The following is a 15,771-nucleotide window of genomic DNA, read 5'->3' on the forward strand; positions in this document are numbered from 1 at the left end:
CTCCCTCGTATATCTGTTCTTACCCTCATTAATCTCTGTTAGGTGTGTACAAATAAACACGTAGATTGGACATATACTGTACAAGCGTAAGTGTAATTTATGAACTTGTATGTATGCTTAAATGCAGCCAAGGGTGCTGCTGGTGCACTAAAAGAAGCTATAAATGATGAACCGATGGGTTTTTTTTAAAGGAACTTTTACAGGAATGGTTGAGACAACAATTAAAATCATGCATACAGTCTTCCCACTATTTAAATATACTATGAAATCTACTGACTGGGTTTAAACATTAGTCTGTTGCAGTGCAGGGTATAATGGTTTGAGGCTATAAATCAGTAATATAAAAGCAAAAGCGGGACTGTGTGTAAAATTGCAATTAAAGACTCGACTTTTGATTCCTGATGTCAGTTGGACACAACCCTTTTTCCAACAGTAGACAAAGAGCCAGGACTGGAATTTCACACCTACCACGACCTGCATAATGCATGCTGTTCTTTGAGCCATAATATCAGAAGCTCAGCGATGCAAATGGTTTTCCTACAGTGCCACACAGCAGACTGGCGGGATGCAAATATCTACACTTAGTGATGGAAGCTGCCAACCTTTTTACTTAAGGGACCCCTTTTTTAAAAAGTGAACTCAAACAGTGAACTCTGCAGGAAGTTTGTGTAAAACTAGTGATTTGGATGAATTTTATGTGTTATTATTCTAACGATCATACAGACTTAATAGGCTTCTTTTTGACAAATACAGTGTTTTCTTGACACCATTGTTCTATTAGACAAAAGCCTTGGAAGGCTGAGCTGTAGTCAAACGGTTGCAATCTGCAACTTCACCACTAGATGCCACTGAATCCCTCACACTGGTGCTTTAGCTGTTGTACTTTAATGCTTTCCACCACCATTTCTCAGAATAAATAAATGAAAACACACACATGCGATCCACAGGGAGGCCCTTGTAGTCACCAGATTGAAAATGTTTTTCACAGCGGTAGACTCAGGCTATCTGTTAAGGCCTTGGACTGTTACACAACACGTCATAGACTGCCAGCTATTGTTCCAGCAGACAGGCCGCTCTCACATGGCCCCCCGCTCGTGGCAGCACTGTCTGTCTCGTAGACTCCGTTATTTGAATGTCAAACAGGACATTTTGTTTCTGCCGAGTTCACCGCAGCTCTCTCGCTCCGAACTTCTGTTGTTCTCTGTGTATTAATAGACCTCGGAGGGCCAAAGACATTTCTTACATGTTGCCTTCAGGAGAGCTCTCCCTGTTTTTGTGCCACTGAGTCATGTCCAGTGGAACTTATAGACTTTCACCAGCAGCTTTTAAAAGAAAAGGCAGTTCTCTCGCTATATGTGGATAACAACTGCCTTGGTGTGAAGCCTGTGATTGCCTCCTTGTGCTTGTTTTCCTGTAACCAGCACGTCTGACAAACTAATGACCTTTCTATGTTTCTGCTTCCTAGAGGAAGAACCCCTTCGGTTTCTCTCAGGTGTATAATGAGTGTGTCTCCTGATCCCTCCCCTCACTCACACTCAAAATTTGCCTCGTGCTCCCAAGAGGAAACTCACCTGTAGCTTCCGCCACTGCAGAGTCATGCTCTCCATTTTCTTTCCTCTCCTGTACACACACGCACACACAAGGGCACAATTTTGACAGTCACATCCAGCTAACCTTGCACACCCACACACACGCACACAGGGCTGAATTTGGGATTCAGCAGGCGGATATTGCTTTACAGCTGTGATTAGCTGGGTGCGTGAAGAAAGAGGAAGCTGGCAGCCTGCTGATTCGTGCAGCTATTAACCGGCATCGGGGAGCGCTCGCCTATCTGCGAATACGTCAATTACAAAAATACGATTACAGCCTTGGAGGAGGGGGAGGATTTGTGTTATCCCCAGCTTTCCCCTTCTCCCGCTCTCTTTTCACAAACACACACGTACGCTTTCTCTTTATATGTTGTCTCTCATTCAAAATGTAGTTATTAAATAGGATTTACAAAGGAAACAAAAAATACAATAAACATTTAACCAGAGGTGGTGGAGAGGGATAGACGGAGAGAGAGAGTGACGGGTAAGACAAAGTGCACAAGAGCGAGTTAGGGGTGAAAAATGTGGGGGAATAGATGGATGGAAGGAGGGAGGAGGAGGTTGGACAAATAAAGGAAGGTGGAGGGTAAGGGCAGCGACACAGCACCACGCCAAGCATGAAGCCGCAGTAAGAGAGCGAGTGCAGTGGTGCAGACACACCAGGAGCACTGGCTTTAAACCCCACACCGCCAATCCCTGCCAGGTTCACACAGGTTATTCAGTTTGTGAGTAATCAATAACAGATCCAGGGACAGATTTCCTGAAGCTTTTGTGCCTGTTATGATGTGCTGTATTTATTGAAGAGACGCTGCAGGCTGATAATGTGGAGACATGTCATTATGTATTCCGCTGAGGTCACGCTGTCTGCGACTGTCGGGTTTGTGGCTAAAATTCTCTGAAAAGTAAAAATGGTGCAACTTCGACTCTCAACTGCCGAAGGTTGTAACTGGATATACAGCAGCAGTGATAAAAAGAAGCATTGTATATGACAAAATAAATAAGGCAAAAAGGCTATTATTAAATATAGTTATCTGATAACTGTAAATAAATAGAGGACCCTTTACATGTAGTGTACAGCTCTTCGAGTGAGACCAGAAAGCAACTATACATGTACACAGTCCTATTTATATTTGCACAGATGGAAGTGAAACATGAATTCAAATTATTATTACCGTAGTTATGGACTTTCTAGTCTTCCAACCACTCTAACTCACCCATTCACACACATTGACGCACCGATGCTCAATTTGGGGTTCAGTATCTTGCTCAAGGTTACGTCGACATGCAGTGGGAGGAGCCAGGGATCGAACCGCCAACCTTATGATTAGTGGACGACCCGCTCTGCTTCCTGAGCCACAGCCTCTCTGGCACAAACAGTCACTAACTGTTGCTACTCGCTACGCTGCTGCTGCTGCGTCCACGCGGCCAGCTGGGAACCGATGCCAATCAATCCCTGTGTCAGTTCACCTTCAGCGCATTCTTCTGATGTCGGCACACAAACTGCACAGCTAACGGGGTTACAGCGTCCTTGTCTTGTCCTCCTGTTTTGCCGTTTTGAAAGTTTCTGTCAACTAGTGCAGCACCTGAGCTCCTGTGGCAGCTGTATGTTTCCTCAGAGAGGATGTGCAGGTTTGTGGCTTACCTGTGAATTTATACCAGGTACCCGACTCTGCGTCACCTCGTTTTCATTTCTCATCTGTGTGTCTATTGCGTCTTAATGTATTGCTGAGCTTAGTCATAGAAATCCCACTGAGCTCTCCCTCACTCACATTGTGCGTCTGGAGGACAGTCCCAGGATCAGTCCAGGAGTCGCTGCCTTAGACTGTGACACAGACTCAATGAAAATCGCACCATTTTCTTAAATCTGGTCTCCAGTATTCAGAAGGCAGTGACTAATTCTTGCCATGCCATACACTTCCTCACACTTCCAGATCCATACAAATACAGAATTGTATTAAATAGTTCCAGGTATATGCTCATACTTTAAGGTTTTTTAACAACTATATTGAGTCCAGTCATTACTGTCACTTTCTACTGGAGATTTCTTCTCTCCAGTTGTTGGTAATGATGTTAGAGGAGCGTTAATGAAGCAGGTGAGGTCTAAATTGTTCCACTAAGTCCTATTAAACGATCCCTGTGCCAAATTACAGCCAAATTCCAAGTTCCTGAGTGCAACAAACAGCTGGAGAGGTTTTCATTTTCATCAGAGCCAGACCAGCAGACACACAAAGATTCAGACCACCACCGAACAAAGAATAACTTTAACTCAGCATGTTGCATCTTTACCTGTTTCTGGAGTTCCTACTCTATTCAACCTGCATTCATTGATTATTTTGGCCACTTGGGGCAGCATAACAAGCTGCAAACACAACATTTATTAGGGCCTGAGCAGCGATCTGTTGTAACTGAAGGCATTATTATTTTTCCACCAAAAGGTTACATATTCTATGGGTCTCCCACATGGGCGTGGCAAAATGCCTCGACACAGTTTTATTCTTCATCTGCCTGTTTGGTGCTCCGGCTCGTCTCAAACAATGTACAGAGGCTTTTTAGAGCTTTGCTTCGTGCTGGGGCTTGAAACGTGTTTGATAACCCAAACAGTAAAGTTGTGGGCCATAAAATTCATACAGTGAGCTTTAAAATGCTAAAACGCTCAGTAGCTGTGGGGGAGATACCGCACTACAAGAGACTACTCTCACATTAAATGTAATTTAATGCATTGTTAGTATAAAAACATGTGATAAGAGCAGGTGTAAAGTCAAGATGAAGAGTATTCTCCTTCTCATCTAGCAGGAATATCCCAAATGGGATTCAAAGATGTACCAAGTCTGGAAAAACAAGGAGTTCTAACTGACAAAACCAAAGTCTGCTTGTACTTTTGTGCAATGTACACGTTGCATGAAATAATACATCAGAGACCAAAACTCCACCCAGGTTGTCTGTTGTGTTTACAGGGACTTTAAGTGAAAGTGGAAGCCTTTGTGATAGTGTGTTTGAGGACTGAGCAGGATGAAAGAGAGAAGGGAAGAAGGAACAAGAAGATGAGGATGAAAGAAAGGAATGAGAGAGACAGAGAGTATGAAGGATAGAGGATGGGGAAGGAAAAGAGAAGAAGTACTGTTAATTGCTGAAGGGATGAGTTAAGTTCTTTAATGAACTGATTTCTTCCTTCTTGCTCTACTTTCATTTTATCTTTCATTCCTTATTTGTATCCTGTTTCTTACTGGCACTTTCTATCTCCTCAAATTCAGATTTCCGAGGCAAAGCTTTGCTTTTGTTTTCAGTAAATTAGCACAAATCCTTAAGCACACACACACACACACACACACACACACACACACACACACACACACACACACACACAGAGCCGAGTGTGGTTTTAAAGCCACAGATGGTCTATCAGAGGGGAGTGTATGAGTGTTTCAAGCAGTGATGGAAAAGGGAGAAAGATAGTCCACTGTGTGTGTCTGTATGTGTGTGTGTGTGTATGTGTGTGTAGGGGTGTGTGTGTGTGTGTGTGTGTGTGTGTGTGTGTGTGTGTGTGTGTGTAGGGGTGTGTGTGTGTGTTTGGCTGTAGAGGTCTATGAATAGCGACAGTGAGGAAAAGGCTGTCAGAGTGGTAATTCAGAGCTCTGGCTGCACCCATCAACACCAACATTGGCTGAGAAGAATGGAGCCTTGTTGAAGAGGCTTTCTGTTACACAATGTGCTGCTAGGAGCCCCGCAACACACCACACACTATGTAGACAGTGTGTGTGTGTGTGTACGTTGTGTTTCTCAGCGTGACCGAGAAACACAAAGAAAAAGATGGATGCACACGTGACGTACTCTGCTTGAATATCTCCTCCTTCTGAGGCGAGGTTAGGCTGATGTATCGCTGCGTTTTGCATTGTGTGCCACCTGTTTGGCAAGAAATCTGCTGGATTGCTTCACTGTTCTTTCAGTGCAAATGGAGCTAATGCGCCTGGAGTGTCTGGCAGTCACAGGCAGCAGGATGAGTGAAAGGCCAATGGAAAATGTTTAGTCTTATGCAAAAAAGGCCTTCATTTTAAAAAGCAGGTGCACCAGTAGGAGGTAAAAGCCACTAAACACCTCCACTGCCTCATGTGCATCACAGGAACTAACACAATGACATTTCCAATGACAATGATATTCAGTCCCTGCAGGATTTCACAGGCTTTTTTTGGGGGGGTTGCTGTGGCCTACAATGTCTGATTTCACGGCAGCTTTTTCTAAGAGATGCAATGTTTTTTGGCATTTCTTCTGCAAAGGAATTGTAGGAGAAATTTGCAGAAACAGTTGTGATTCTTTTTGTATGATTCATTTAAAATCGAAGGCAACTTGCTGCTTTTTGTGGAAAAGTTTCGGTGATCAGACAATATCACGCTGAATTGATTTGGGGCTCGGTTGAAATCGTGTTAATTGTTACGTCTGTTATAAGTCTGTGACGGTACAGCTTGCCAGAGACCATTATGGAATGTAGGTCAGAATGTAGGACCGGTCGGTCATTAATTATAGGCTGTTTGATCTGTTTGTCCTTGAGCAACACACTGAAATGAGTTCCCGTTGTGATGTGAAAAATTAATGTAATGTAATATTATACACTTAATCAATACTTTACTGGTTGTCAGTGGGAGTACCCGATCCCAACAATGGCTTTTTTCCAACAATGCAGTGCAGCAGCTCACCGCAGTTTTACTTGTCAGAATGTCAGTTTCAGGTTCACTCCACATTTTTCAGCTTCAGTTTGAGAAACACTGCTTTAACATGGAACATTTTGTTGGCCTCGTTGTAGTTGACTCTTCTTTTAGCTCTTTTTAATCTCCCCCAACTCCGGAGAAAAAATATCTCTCTTTAGCTGTTTAATGCTCCATTATGTTCATCAGCTAGCTACTAAAATTGACACATTGCCGATCGGAGCTGGAGCCGATAAATACCTGTGACTACTGCAGTCATTTGACCAGATGGTTGCCTTTCCCAGTGAAGACAAAGGCCATATTATAGTAGGAGACAAAACAATGAGCTTAAAGACACTAAAAGGGAAACAGGGACCAAAGCCATACGTCTACAATGACACAGTGAAAAGTTAGTTACCATATCTTAATGCAAAGTTAATTAAACTCATCCAACCTGCAAGCGGTTTTTCATCGGTTAACATGTTGCTGCTCGTGTTCTTATCACAGCGGTTCAGAGCCGGTAGACTCTGTCTGAGTCACAGCGTCCGCTTCTACAAATATATCTCGAAGAAGGGAAGCTGAATGGCGGGCGATTACTGCAGTTTGGGGGGATTTGAAGTCTGTTAAATGCATTTTTCAACTTTGCGAACAAGCTTAGCAGCAAATAGGCTTAGCTCCTTGATTGAGTGCTGTTATATAGCATCGCTGACATCAGACGGATCAGGTGAGGACAGTTTCCCGCCTGCTTTCACCTCCTATTCACTGCTCTCCTCAGGAGCACGTATCACGCTAATGTGCCGCAGCTATTAATAGCAAGGGAGCTCCATCCTGCCTCCGTCAACACCTGACTCCCCTTAACTGGCTTCACTTGAGAGAAAATGGACCCAGGGGGGGGGGGGGGGGTGTGTGTGTGTGTGTGTGTGTGTGTGTGTGTGTGTGTGTGTGTGTGTGTGTGTGTTGACATGATTAGCTACCTTTCTTTTCTCTTCAGCTGTTTCATCCCTGCCTCTTTTCCTCTCAACTTATCCCTTTCTTTTTTCCTCTCCCTTCTCATTCTCTCTTTGTTTTTCAGCCTTCAATCATTCAGTCCTCCCCACCTTCCTCTCCTCCTCTTCCTTTTGCACCCCGGCCACCTCCCTCCTCCTGTTTTTGCTTCCTCTTTCTCGTCCCTCCTTCCGCTATCTCTTCCTCTCCTCCTTCCTCCAGTCAAAAGGAAGTCAGCAGAGAGAGGCAAAGGGGAGCAGGGCTGCCTGCTAAGCAGTTGAGCGCAGCACTTTGTGTGTGTGTGTGTGTGTGTGTGTGTCTGTGTGTGTCTGTGTGTGTCTGTGTGTGTGTGTGTGTGTGTGTGTGTGTGTGTGTGTGTGCGTGTATTAAGTTTGTGTATATCTAAGAGAATGTATAATGTGTGTGTGTGTGTGTGTGTGTGTGTGTGTGTGTGTGTGTGTGTGTGTGTGTCTAAGAGAACCGGTTGTGGATGAAGTGTTTTGTGACGAGTGTTTATTCACCAGAGAGAGTGTGTGTGTGTTGTGTTTATCACACAGTCTCTCCTTATCTTATTCATGAAGTCCAGCTGACTATTGCCTCCCCCTTTCTCTCTCCCCTCACTTCACACATACACACACACACACACACACACACACAAGCACAAGCGCGCGCGCACACACACACACACACACACACACACACACACACACCTGCTCAGAGCTCTTAAGCAGGTGTTACTTTTTTGTCAGCTCCATCCATTAGACAAAATGGGTGTGTGCCTGAAAGGTATTTTTTTTTGTAAATGAAAAGGTTCATGTGAGCGAGACTGTTGTGTGTGTGTGTGTGTGTGTGTGTGTGTGTGTGTGTGTGTGTGTGTGTGTGTGTGTGCCCTGTCTGCAACAGTTCATGTCTGCCTCTCTTTGCAGCGGCCTAATTAATGTCATCTGTCTCACTTACGGGGACAATGCTCATCTTCTATCATCTCCTCCGTTCTTTTCTCCCCTTTCCTGTCCTTTATCCGACTCTTGCTCTGTACCTTTATTTTTATCTCGTCTCTTACCCTTCGCCTCCCTCCTGTTTGCCTGTCTTGTCTCATCCTTCCTCACCCTGATATATACAGTATGTGTCAGTGAATATGGTGCCAGTCTTGTACCCTCCCTGTATAAGCACAAACACTTAGTGAGTGGATGTTTGTGGAATGAACAGTCCAAGAGTTAGATCTTAAATGACATTAGGGTCCTGTAGGGAGAGGCATAGGTAGGTTTTGAATTGAATGTCCAGTATGTATTCTTGCTCATATCTCCGAGCTTTGAACGTCCGCTGACTGTCACAAACGCTGCCAACGAAGACTCAAACTTAAAGTTCTTTCCATTGCTGCTTTATAAAAGCACAGTTCAACCCATTCTCCTCTGCTGTTCGCCCTGTTACTTCAACATGTTAACCTCCAACAGGAACAAACTCATCACAAACAGCGCTCACCCAACCAGAGTGCGAACTATACCACGGCTTTCAGGGGAGCTCACTTTTTCTACAAAGTTAGTCAAAGGTAATGATATTGGGCTGTGATAGCAAGAATAGCACTGTCTTTGAATTAGTGATGAATCACCCTCATGCACAAATCACACATCAACAGTAGTCTAAGTTTATGCATAATCCACGATGAAGCAGATGCAGAAAACTAGAAATGCATGACACAGATAGCATATTGCAGTTCCTCCAGGAAGTTTGGAGTTCTGCACTTTTGTCCAATCACAGCAACTTTCCTGCAAATTTGACCAAACATTGTAGTTTCCTGCACAAAATGTTCAGTCATAAGTCACCAAACTCGTTCTAGTGTTGAAGAAACCGTGAAATTCTGTTCTCACTGGAACCTTCAATTTTTAATGAATTGATTCACTTTTTCCTAAAAAACATCATCATGCATCGCAGTGTTTTAGAAACAATCCCACAAAAAAACCTGCAAAATCATGGAGGGGCTGACATTGTCAATATTTTAGAGACACCCCCCCCCAAAAGAAAATCTCACAAATCATGTTTTCAGGGAGGCCCATGTCTTATTAAGAGGAGCCGAGCTCAGCCTGGCTCCCCTGTAGTTCACACCCCGGCCCCCAACCTCTCAGACCTCAACAGCAAAGCCTTCACACACACACAGAGCACACATCCTAACGAACGGCACCAGGCACCCCCCATCCGGGCGCAGACACGGACCCCTGGAAACAGGCTCGCTCTGGCAGTCACTTCTTCCATACTCAACATAACACCTAATTATTATGTAGACACAATGTGTGTATAATGTGCTGTGTATTTATGTGAGGCTATGCACAGACATGAGGGAAAGGTTGATTTTTTTTTATCAACAGTGACTTAAAATGGAACTGGGAGACAAAACAAGACATTTAATTAACAAAATATACTAAAATAAAAGCTGCCTCCTGTCCTGGTTCTCTCTGCTGATTAGGTAAATGCATTAAATATTATGTCTCAAGGCATTGAAGGTTTGCTTTAGTGCTAAAACTGATGTATCTTATTAGCACTGGCATAAAAAATGTACCCAGCCCTGCTTTTGACATATCCAACTGTGCACTGTGTCTATATATGAATGTGTAAGGTGACCAAGAGCATCATTATACACCACCAGATAAAAAATATGTTTGGCTGAAACTCTACATATTTCATGACATTTCTCTTCATCCCCGTCCTCCCCTCTGCGTCCCTGACAGTCTGGTTCCAGTACAGCACCTCCGCAGGCGGACCCCTCCACCTCTTCCTCTGCGTCCTCCTCTACCTCCACCACCACAACCACTAAGGCGGAGCAGAAGAAGCTTTTATCTAAAGACTCCATCCTGTCTCTGTACGCCAGCAGCTCAGTGGGCAGTCAGCCGCAGAGTCAGCAACAGCCTGCTCCAGGACAAGGTAACACACTCACACACACACACACACACACCACACACACACACACACACACCCCATTTTTGCTAACCCTTTGTCATCCGTACCAAGTCAGTAGAGCTCGGTCTCATCCAGCATCCACACATTGATGTCGAGGAAATGATGAGGAGTTTATTACAACTCTTAAGAATATACCCCTTTAGTTCGGTTCATACATGTTCTAGCTGAACTACAGGAAATAACCCTACCGCGCAAAGGCTTATGGGTATATTGTTGAATTTGTATTTAGATTTGGGGCATTGTCTTATAAAGGGGTGGCATGAAGTATGTGTCTCAGCTTTCCGGTCATTCCCACTTGTATATGTGATTAAATTTGTAATTCCAACACTGTTAATGGATCCCAGTGTGCAGAAATATTCAAATACACAAGGTGAAAGTAACACATATACGTACACAACACACAAATACTGCATGTTTCTTGTCTAAAACTGCAAAGAATTCACATAAAGTGAGCAAGACTACAAAGGGAAGACTCTTAACACACAGAACCCATTTACAATCAGATATCTTGAGGTCAGAGGTCAAGGGATCTCTTTGAAAATGGCCATGCCAGTTTTTCTGTCGCCATGTTTAACTTTGGATGTTGTTCCCTGATGCCTTAGATCATTTAGTTTTTATATGCTACAAGGATCTTCACTCTAGCTTTGAAATGGAGCCCGATGCAGCCTCAGAAAGACCCCCGAGATCGATCAGGCTCACTGTGTGTACACTGTTGGTGTGTTTGTAACTAGCTAGCCACATAGTGCTCTCTATAGTCAGTACATCGGCCGTTCAAGGCAAATAAACGAAAAACACTGCAGTGGTCAAATTTCAAGAATTGGCTTGAAGATTCGACATTTACAGACACACCCAGAATCAAATCACAATAAACTTTATTTATACAGAACTTTTCAAAAACAGAGTTTCAAAGTGTCCAACGTGGCGGGAACCAGGATCAAAAACATTCCAGGAAGCAAAATAAAGTCAGAGGAATAAAATCAGAGCAAAGTGAGATAGATAGAGAGATAGAGAGATAGATAGATACTTTATTTATTTAAGTTTTTAAAAAGGTAAGATCAGAAAGAAATCAATCAAATTAGGTTGTTATAGAATAAATTCAGTATGTTTTCTTCTTTTCTATCTTTGGAATCATCCTGTGACCCCAGATTGGGAACCAGTGATGGTGAATACATCAAATGTTTTATCATTGCAGTGTAAGAATAATACTACATATTCCAGTTATAAGTGCTTTACTCGAGGCCAAATAAATGTCTGTCATTGAAGGTGAGGATCCTCAACAGCTTCCATTTATGGACTCAGGTCAGCTTCAGTGTGAAGTACATGCAGAATGTAAACAAACACTAGACACACACATATATATATATAAATATGTGTGTGTATAGTGTCTCCTGAGTGGGGTAAACATACAGTAATGTAAGCACAAGGGCACACACTCAGATGTAGGTGTTTGTACACACACACACCTACACACTTTCACACATACATCAGAGGAAAGATGAAGCATAAAAATGGAGGAGAGTGAAGGCAGATGAAAGGTCAGCGTGCTGGAAAAAAAAGCAGGCAGGTCCACTTCACACTGCGTTTACTGAAGTCCCACCGCAGAAGAGTCTGCAGATTCAGTTATTACGTGGTAAAGACTGTGTGTGTGTGTGTGTGTGTGTGTGTGTGTGTGTGTGTGTGTGTGTGTGTGTGTGTGTGTGTGTGTGTGTTTGTGTGTGTGTGTGTGTGTGTGTGTGTGTGTGTGTGTTTGTGTGTGTGCGCGCACGTGGGCGGATGTTCATACACACACATACGACAACCTGAGCTAATTGAAGTGTGTTTGCATTATCGGAGCACGTTTTCTTTTCGGGGAGATGTGCATATTGGTTATATTCCACTGATGTATGGAGGATTAGGGGAAGGCAATCCAGATGGACGGCTTTCTGCTGCCTTTATTGTCCTCTCTGAATCCAAATAAATGCTGATGGAGATCAAAGCCAAGAGAAGCTCGCCAGGCTAATGCCCCAAATCACTCACTTCCATCCTCTGTGTGTGTGTGTGTGTGTGTGTGTGTGTGTGTGTGTGTGTGTGTGTGTGTGTGTGTGTGTGTGTGTGTGTGTGTGTGAGACCATGTTGTAGCAGGATGGATGTGGCTCTAAGTGCAGCTAATAACACAATGATCAAAATGTCAGAATACACTGAAGTTACAGTCCATGAATCCTCTAGCGATCCGTCACTGATTCCATCTGGAATCTGTACCAGCTGAGGGTTTTAAAACTTTAAGACAGGATATGAATTGAGCTATATTTCAGTATCAGGTGGACGTTTATAGCATTTTGTACTTGGAAGTCAGCAGATATTTTGTCATTTTAAATAAGTTATCTCCTTTCCATTCCTTGAGGACTTTCCACTCAGTGAAAATATGATAAAGTTGTTTTATTTTGCCACTTATCACATTCCCACAGTGGACTCACACGGTGCTGATGGGCAAATTGACTGATTGGGGATATTCTGCAGCTTTTTCCTCTTTAGAGGCTGTAATAAAAAGTGTTTGTGTGTTTTGGTGTGTTGAAAACATCCCACTCTCAAAGCCCTAATCTATTTGGTCTAATGTTAGTTATGAAGTTGCATTTACTCCAAAGTGACTGTAAAGTTCCTAGCCTTTTTTTCCAAGTGAAGTCTTGGTTCAAGGTTAATTTATTGTCATGTACAAGGTTGTAGGAAGAAATGTAGATATAGTTCCCTTTATGCTACTTTAAAAAAACAAATGACTCATTTGTATTGTTAATTTAACAGCCCGAGGGAAGGAGCTGTCTCTAAGTCCGGTGGTACGGCAGATCTTAAACACAAGAGTTGAGTCATCGAGCTCTGACCTGTGAGTGCGTCACAATAAAAGCCACCTTGTGTTTCACTAGTTGAATGCTTTTAATGTGAAGCAGCAGTACGAAATGTTCTGTCTGTGCTCGGAGAGTGAGGAGTAAACAGACTTTTATTAACAACATTAACTCTGAACTACATTGAATCCTGCAGGGATGGTGGACTCCGCCACTTACAATAACAACATCTATGTAGATACTGTCAGTAACCTCAGAGTGTAAATACATTGAATGGATGTTGACCATAAATAGTATCAGTACTGGGTTGTGATTATTATTATTTATTTATGGACTTGATGCTACTGGTGGCATTTTAAATACTTCTAAATGTTTTAAAACCATTATAAACCTTTGACATGAGACTTGTGTGTATGTGGTTTAATCTTTGCTTGTTGTCTGTCTCGTTGTGTGTGCACTGGTGCCTTTATAAATGAAGTTATTTAAACTTAATATAATGAATTCTTATAATTATGACTTTGAACTTTCTCAAACACATCAAGGAATTAGGAACTATTTGCAATAGTAAGACCACCAAATGTTTTTTTTAGTATATTAAACATTTTGGCTGGTTAATGTGGAAGGAACTGTTTACTCTTTAAAATAATAATTTTCCCACATATCAAAGCAAAACTGGATTTATTAGAGTTTGTGAGTAAAACTGTTTATTTATTGATCTGCTCAGTAAGTACGAAAGTGAACAGGAACTCCTGCAGAGCGCAGTTACATTAACTCCGTGTTGTTCTTCGCTCCAGCAGGAATGTACAACATGGGCCAGCCTCAGATGCAGTTCACTCCGCAGGGTTTCGCTCCAGGGATGGGCGGAGCCGGCCCACCCACCACCATGATGGGCGGAGGGGCCGTGATGTCCGGCATGGCTCTGCCCAACGGCGGCTACGTGGGCGTGCCGCAGCAGCCCCAGGGCGCGATGCCAGCCGGCCAAGGTCAGAACTTGTACGGCGTGCAGCAAGGACAGCAGCAAGGACAGTGGAATATGAGCCAGGTAGAGACAAAGACACACGTTATCCAGACTTCATTTGTTTTATGTTGGCGATGAACTCATTGAGCTGATTGTAATTCCACTCCAGTTGCTCTGCACATTAATATTTTAGGAAGCACACTCACTTGTTTACTGTCTTAAATAAAAATGTCATAAATATAGTTTAGTTATTTTTCCTCTACAGCACTGGTTCCCAACTTTTTTCCTTGAGGGACCCCTTTTCTATCATTAATAAACTGACTCAGTGACATATTTTATGTATATTTTATATTATATTAAAAACTGTACAATGAACCCAAACAGTGAACTCTGCAGGAAGTTTGTGTAAAACCAGAGATTTGGATGAATTTTGAGCAGATTATTTCCTGTTTAGGAAACTTTTTATACAATTCTCTCTTTTTTTTATAAATATTAACAATCATTCAGACACATTCAGCGTCTTTATGGTCTGTGATGTTTGCCCATTGTTCTATTCCAACAACAATTTAACAATTTACTTTACATTTCTTCACAGAAGTGAGCCAAACACTGAACTATAGGCCTACTGTGTGTATTTTCATTTAGTTTTCTTACACGCCTTAAAATCAAGAAGGCCTTGCGACCCCCCCGTTAAGCTATCGCGACCCTCAGGTTGGGAACCACTCCTGTAAACCACCTGTGAAAGAGTTTTATTATCTGGGCCCTTAAAGTTAATAAATGGTCTTACACAATGTTCTGCTCGCCGCTCGGTAATGACCTCCCCCCTTCAGCCTTGCTAAGAGCCCGATAAGAGCCGCTTTAATCAGCCATTCAATTGTTTTTATAACTAAGATTATTATATATAATGGACTTCTTTAACATTTGTATCCCTTTGTCCCAGATTCCTGCCCTGTACCATGAAATGATGCAGCGGTGATAAAGTCATTTAAACTTCTAACTAACTAGCTGGGTGGAGGAAAATGTAGTACCAATTATATAATAAAGTCCGTTATTATTCATAATGGTGTTCAGATCTTGAGTTTTGTAGCCAGTGATTAAACATTTGACTACAGCCTGCAGGAACGGAGCAGCATACAGTGTGGAGCCAATATTTCTCCTCTAGTTAAAATCCAATCTGCTCCAGTCGGGGCTGCCCAGCTCCGATATGACAGATGTGATGTGTTTGATTGATTTGAAACAAACAAAAAACCCAGGAGTGGAGGTTGGCTCTGCCTCAGTTATTCCTCCTGAGCAGCAACAGGCAGACGCAGTACCAGAGCGAACTGACGGAGTTCTGGTTGCATTCACACCTGGTTTAAACATAAAACCTTACCTGGATCCACGGATCAGGGTCCCTGCATTCACACCTGGTTTAAACATAAAACCTTACCTGGATCCACAGATCAGGGTCCCTGCATTCACACCTGGGGCTAATGCTTCTATCATTATGATTCTGTGCACATTAATTGGATCTAAATATGCTGATTAGTTGGATTAGATGGAGCTGGCAGACTGAGGAGGGTCCATTGTATTATATATATTATATAATATCCATAAGTATGTTTCCATTAGTGTATAATCAACTGAATGTAGGAACCGTTGTGTTTTTCTCCACCATGTCTCTACAGTAGCCCAGAAGGGACAAACCAAACACTGACTCAAGATAGTAGTTTCTGCTTGTAAGGGGAGGGTGAAGCGAGGGAGTTCCAGTATTTGGCTAAATCCTCCAGACTGAACCTTTAAGTTCTTCTGAATAACAGAAA

At 42.8% G+C, this 15,771-nt stretch overlaps 1 protein-coding gene across 9 annotated transcripts in view; it reads left to right on the forward strand.

Annotated features, from left to right (window-relative positions):
• smap1 (small ArfGAP 1) overlaps window positions 1-15,771 on the forward strand; it is a 95,575-nt gene that overhangs the window by 74,882 nt on the left and 4,922 nt on the right. For 8 of the 9 annotated variants that reach the window (XM_051426255.1, XM_051426246.1, XM_051426263.1 and 5 more), the window contains 2 exons: window positions 9,970-10,162; window positions 13,806-14,053. In XM_051426255.1, coding sequence (XP_051282215.1) covers window positions 9,970-10,162; window positions 13,806-14,053 — 441 coding nt within the window. The remainder of the gene's footprint in view (window positions 1-9,969; window positions 10,163-13,805; window positions 14,054-15,771) is intronic. The other variant, XM_051426237.1, reaches the window with a different exon arrangement.

The sequence above is a fragment of the Dicentrarchus labrax genome, unplaced genomic scaffold (genome assembly GCF_905237075.1).
Source record: "Dicentrarchus labrax unplaced genomic scaffold, dlabrax2021, whole genome shotgun sequence".
NCBI classification, from domain to species: Eukaryota; Metazoa; Chordata; class Actinopteri; family Moronidae; genus Dicentrarchus; species Dicentrarchus labrax.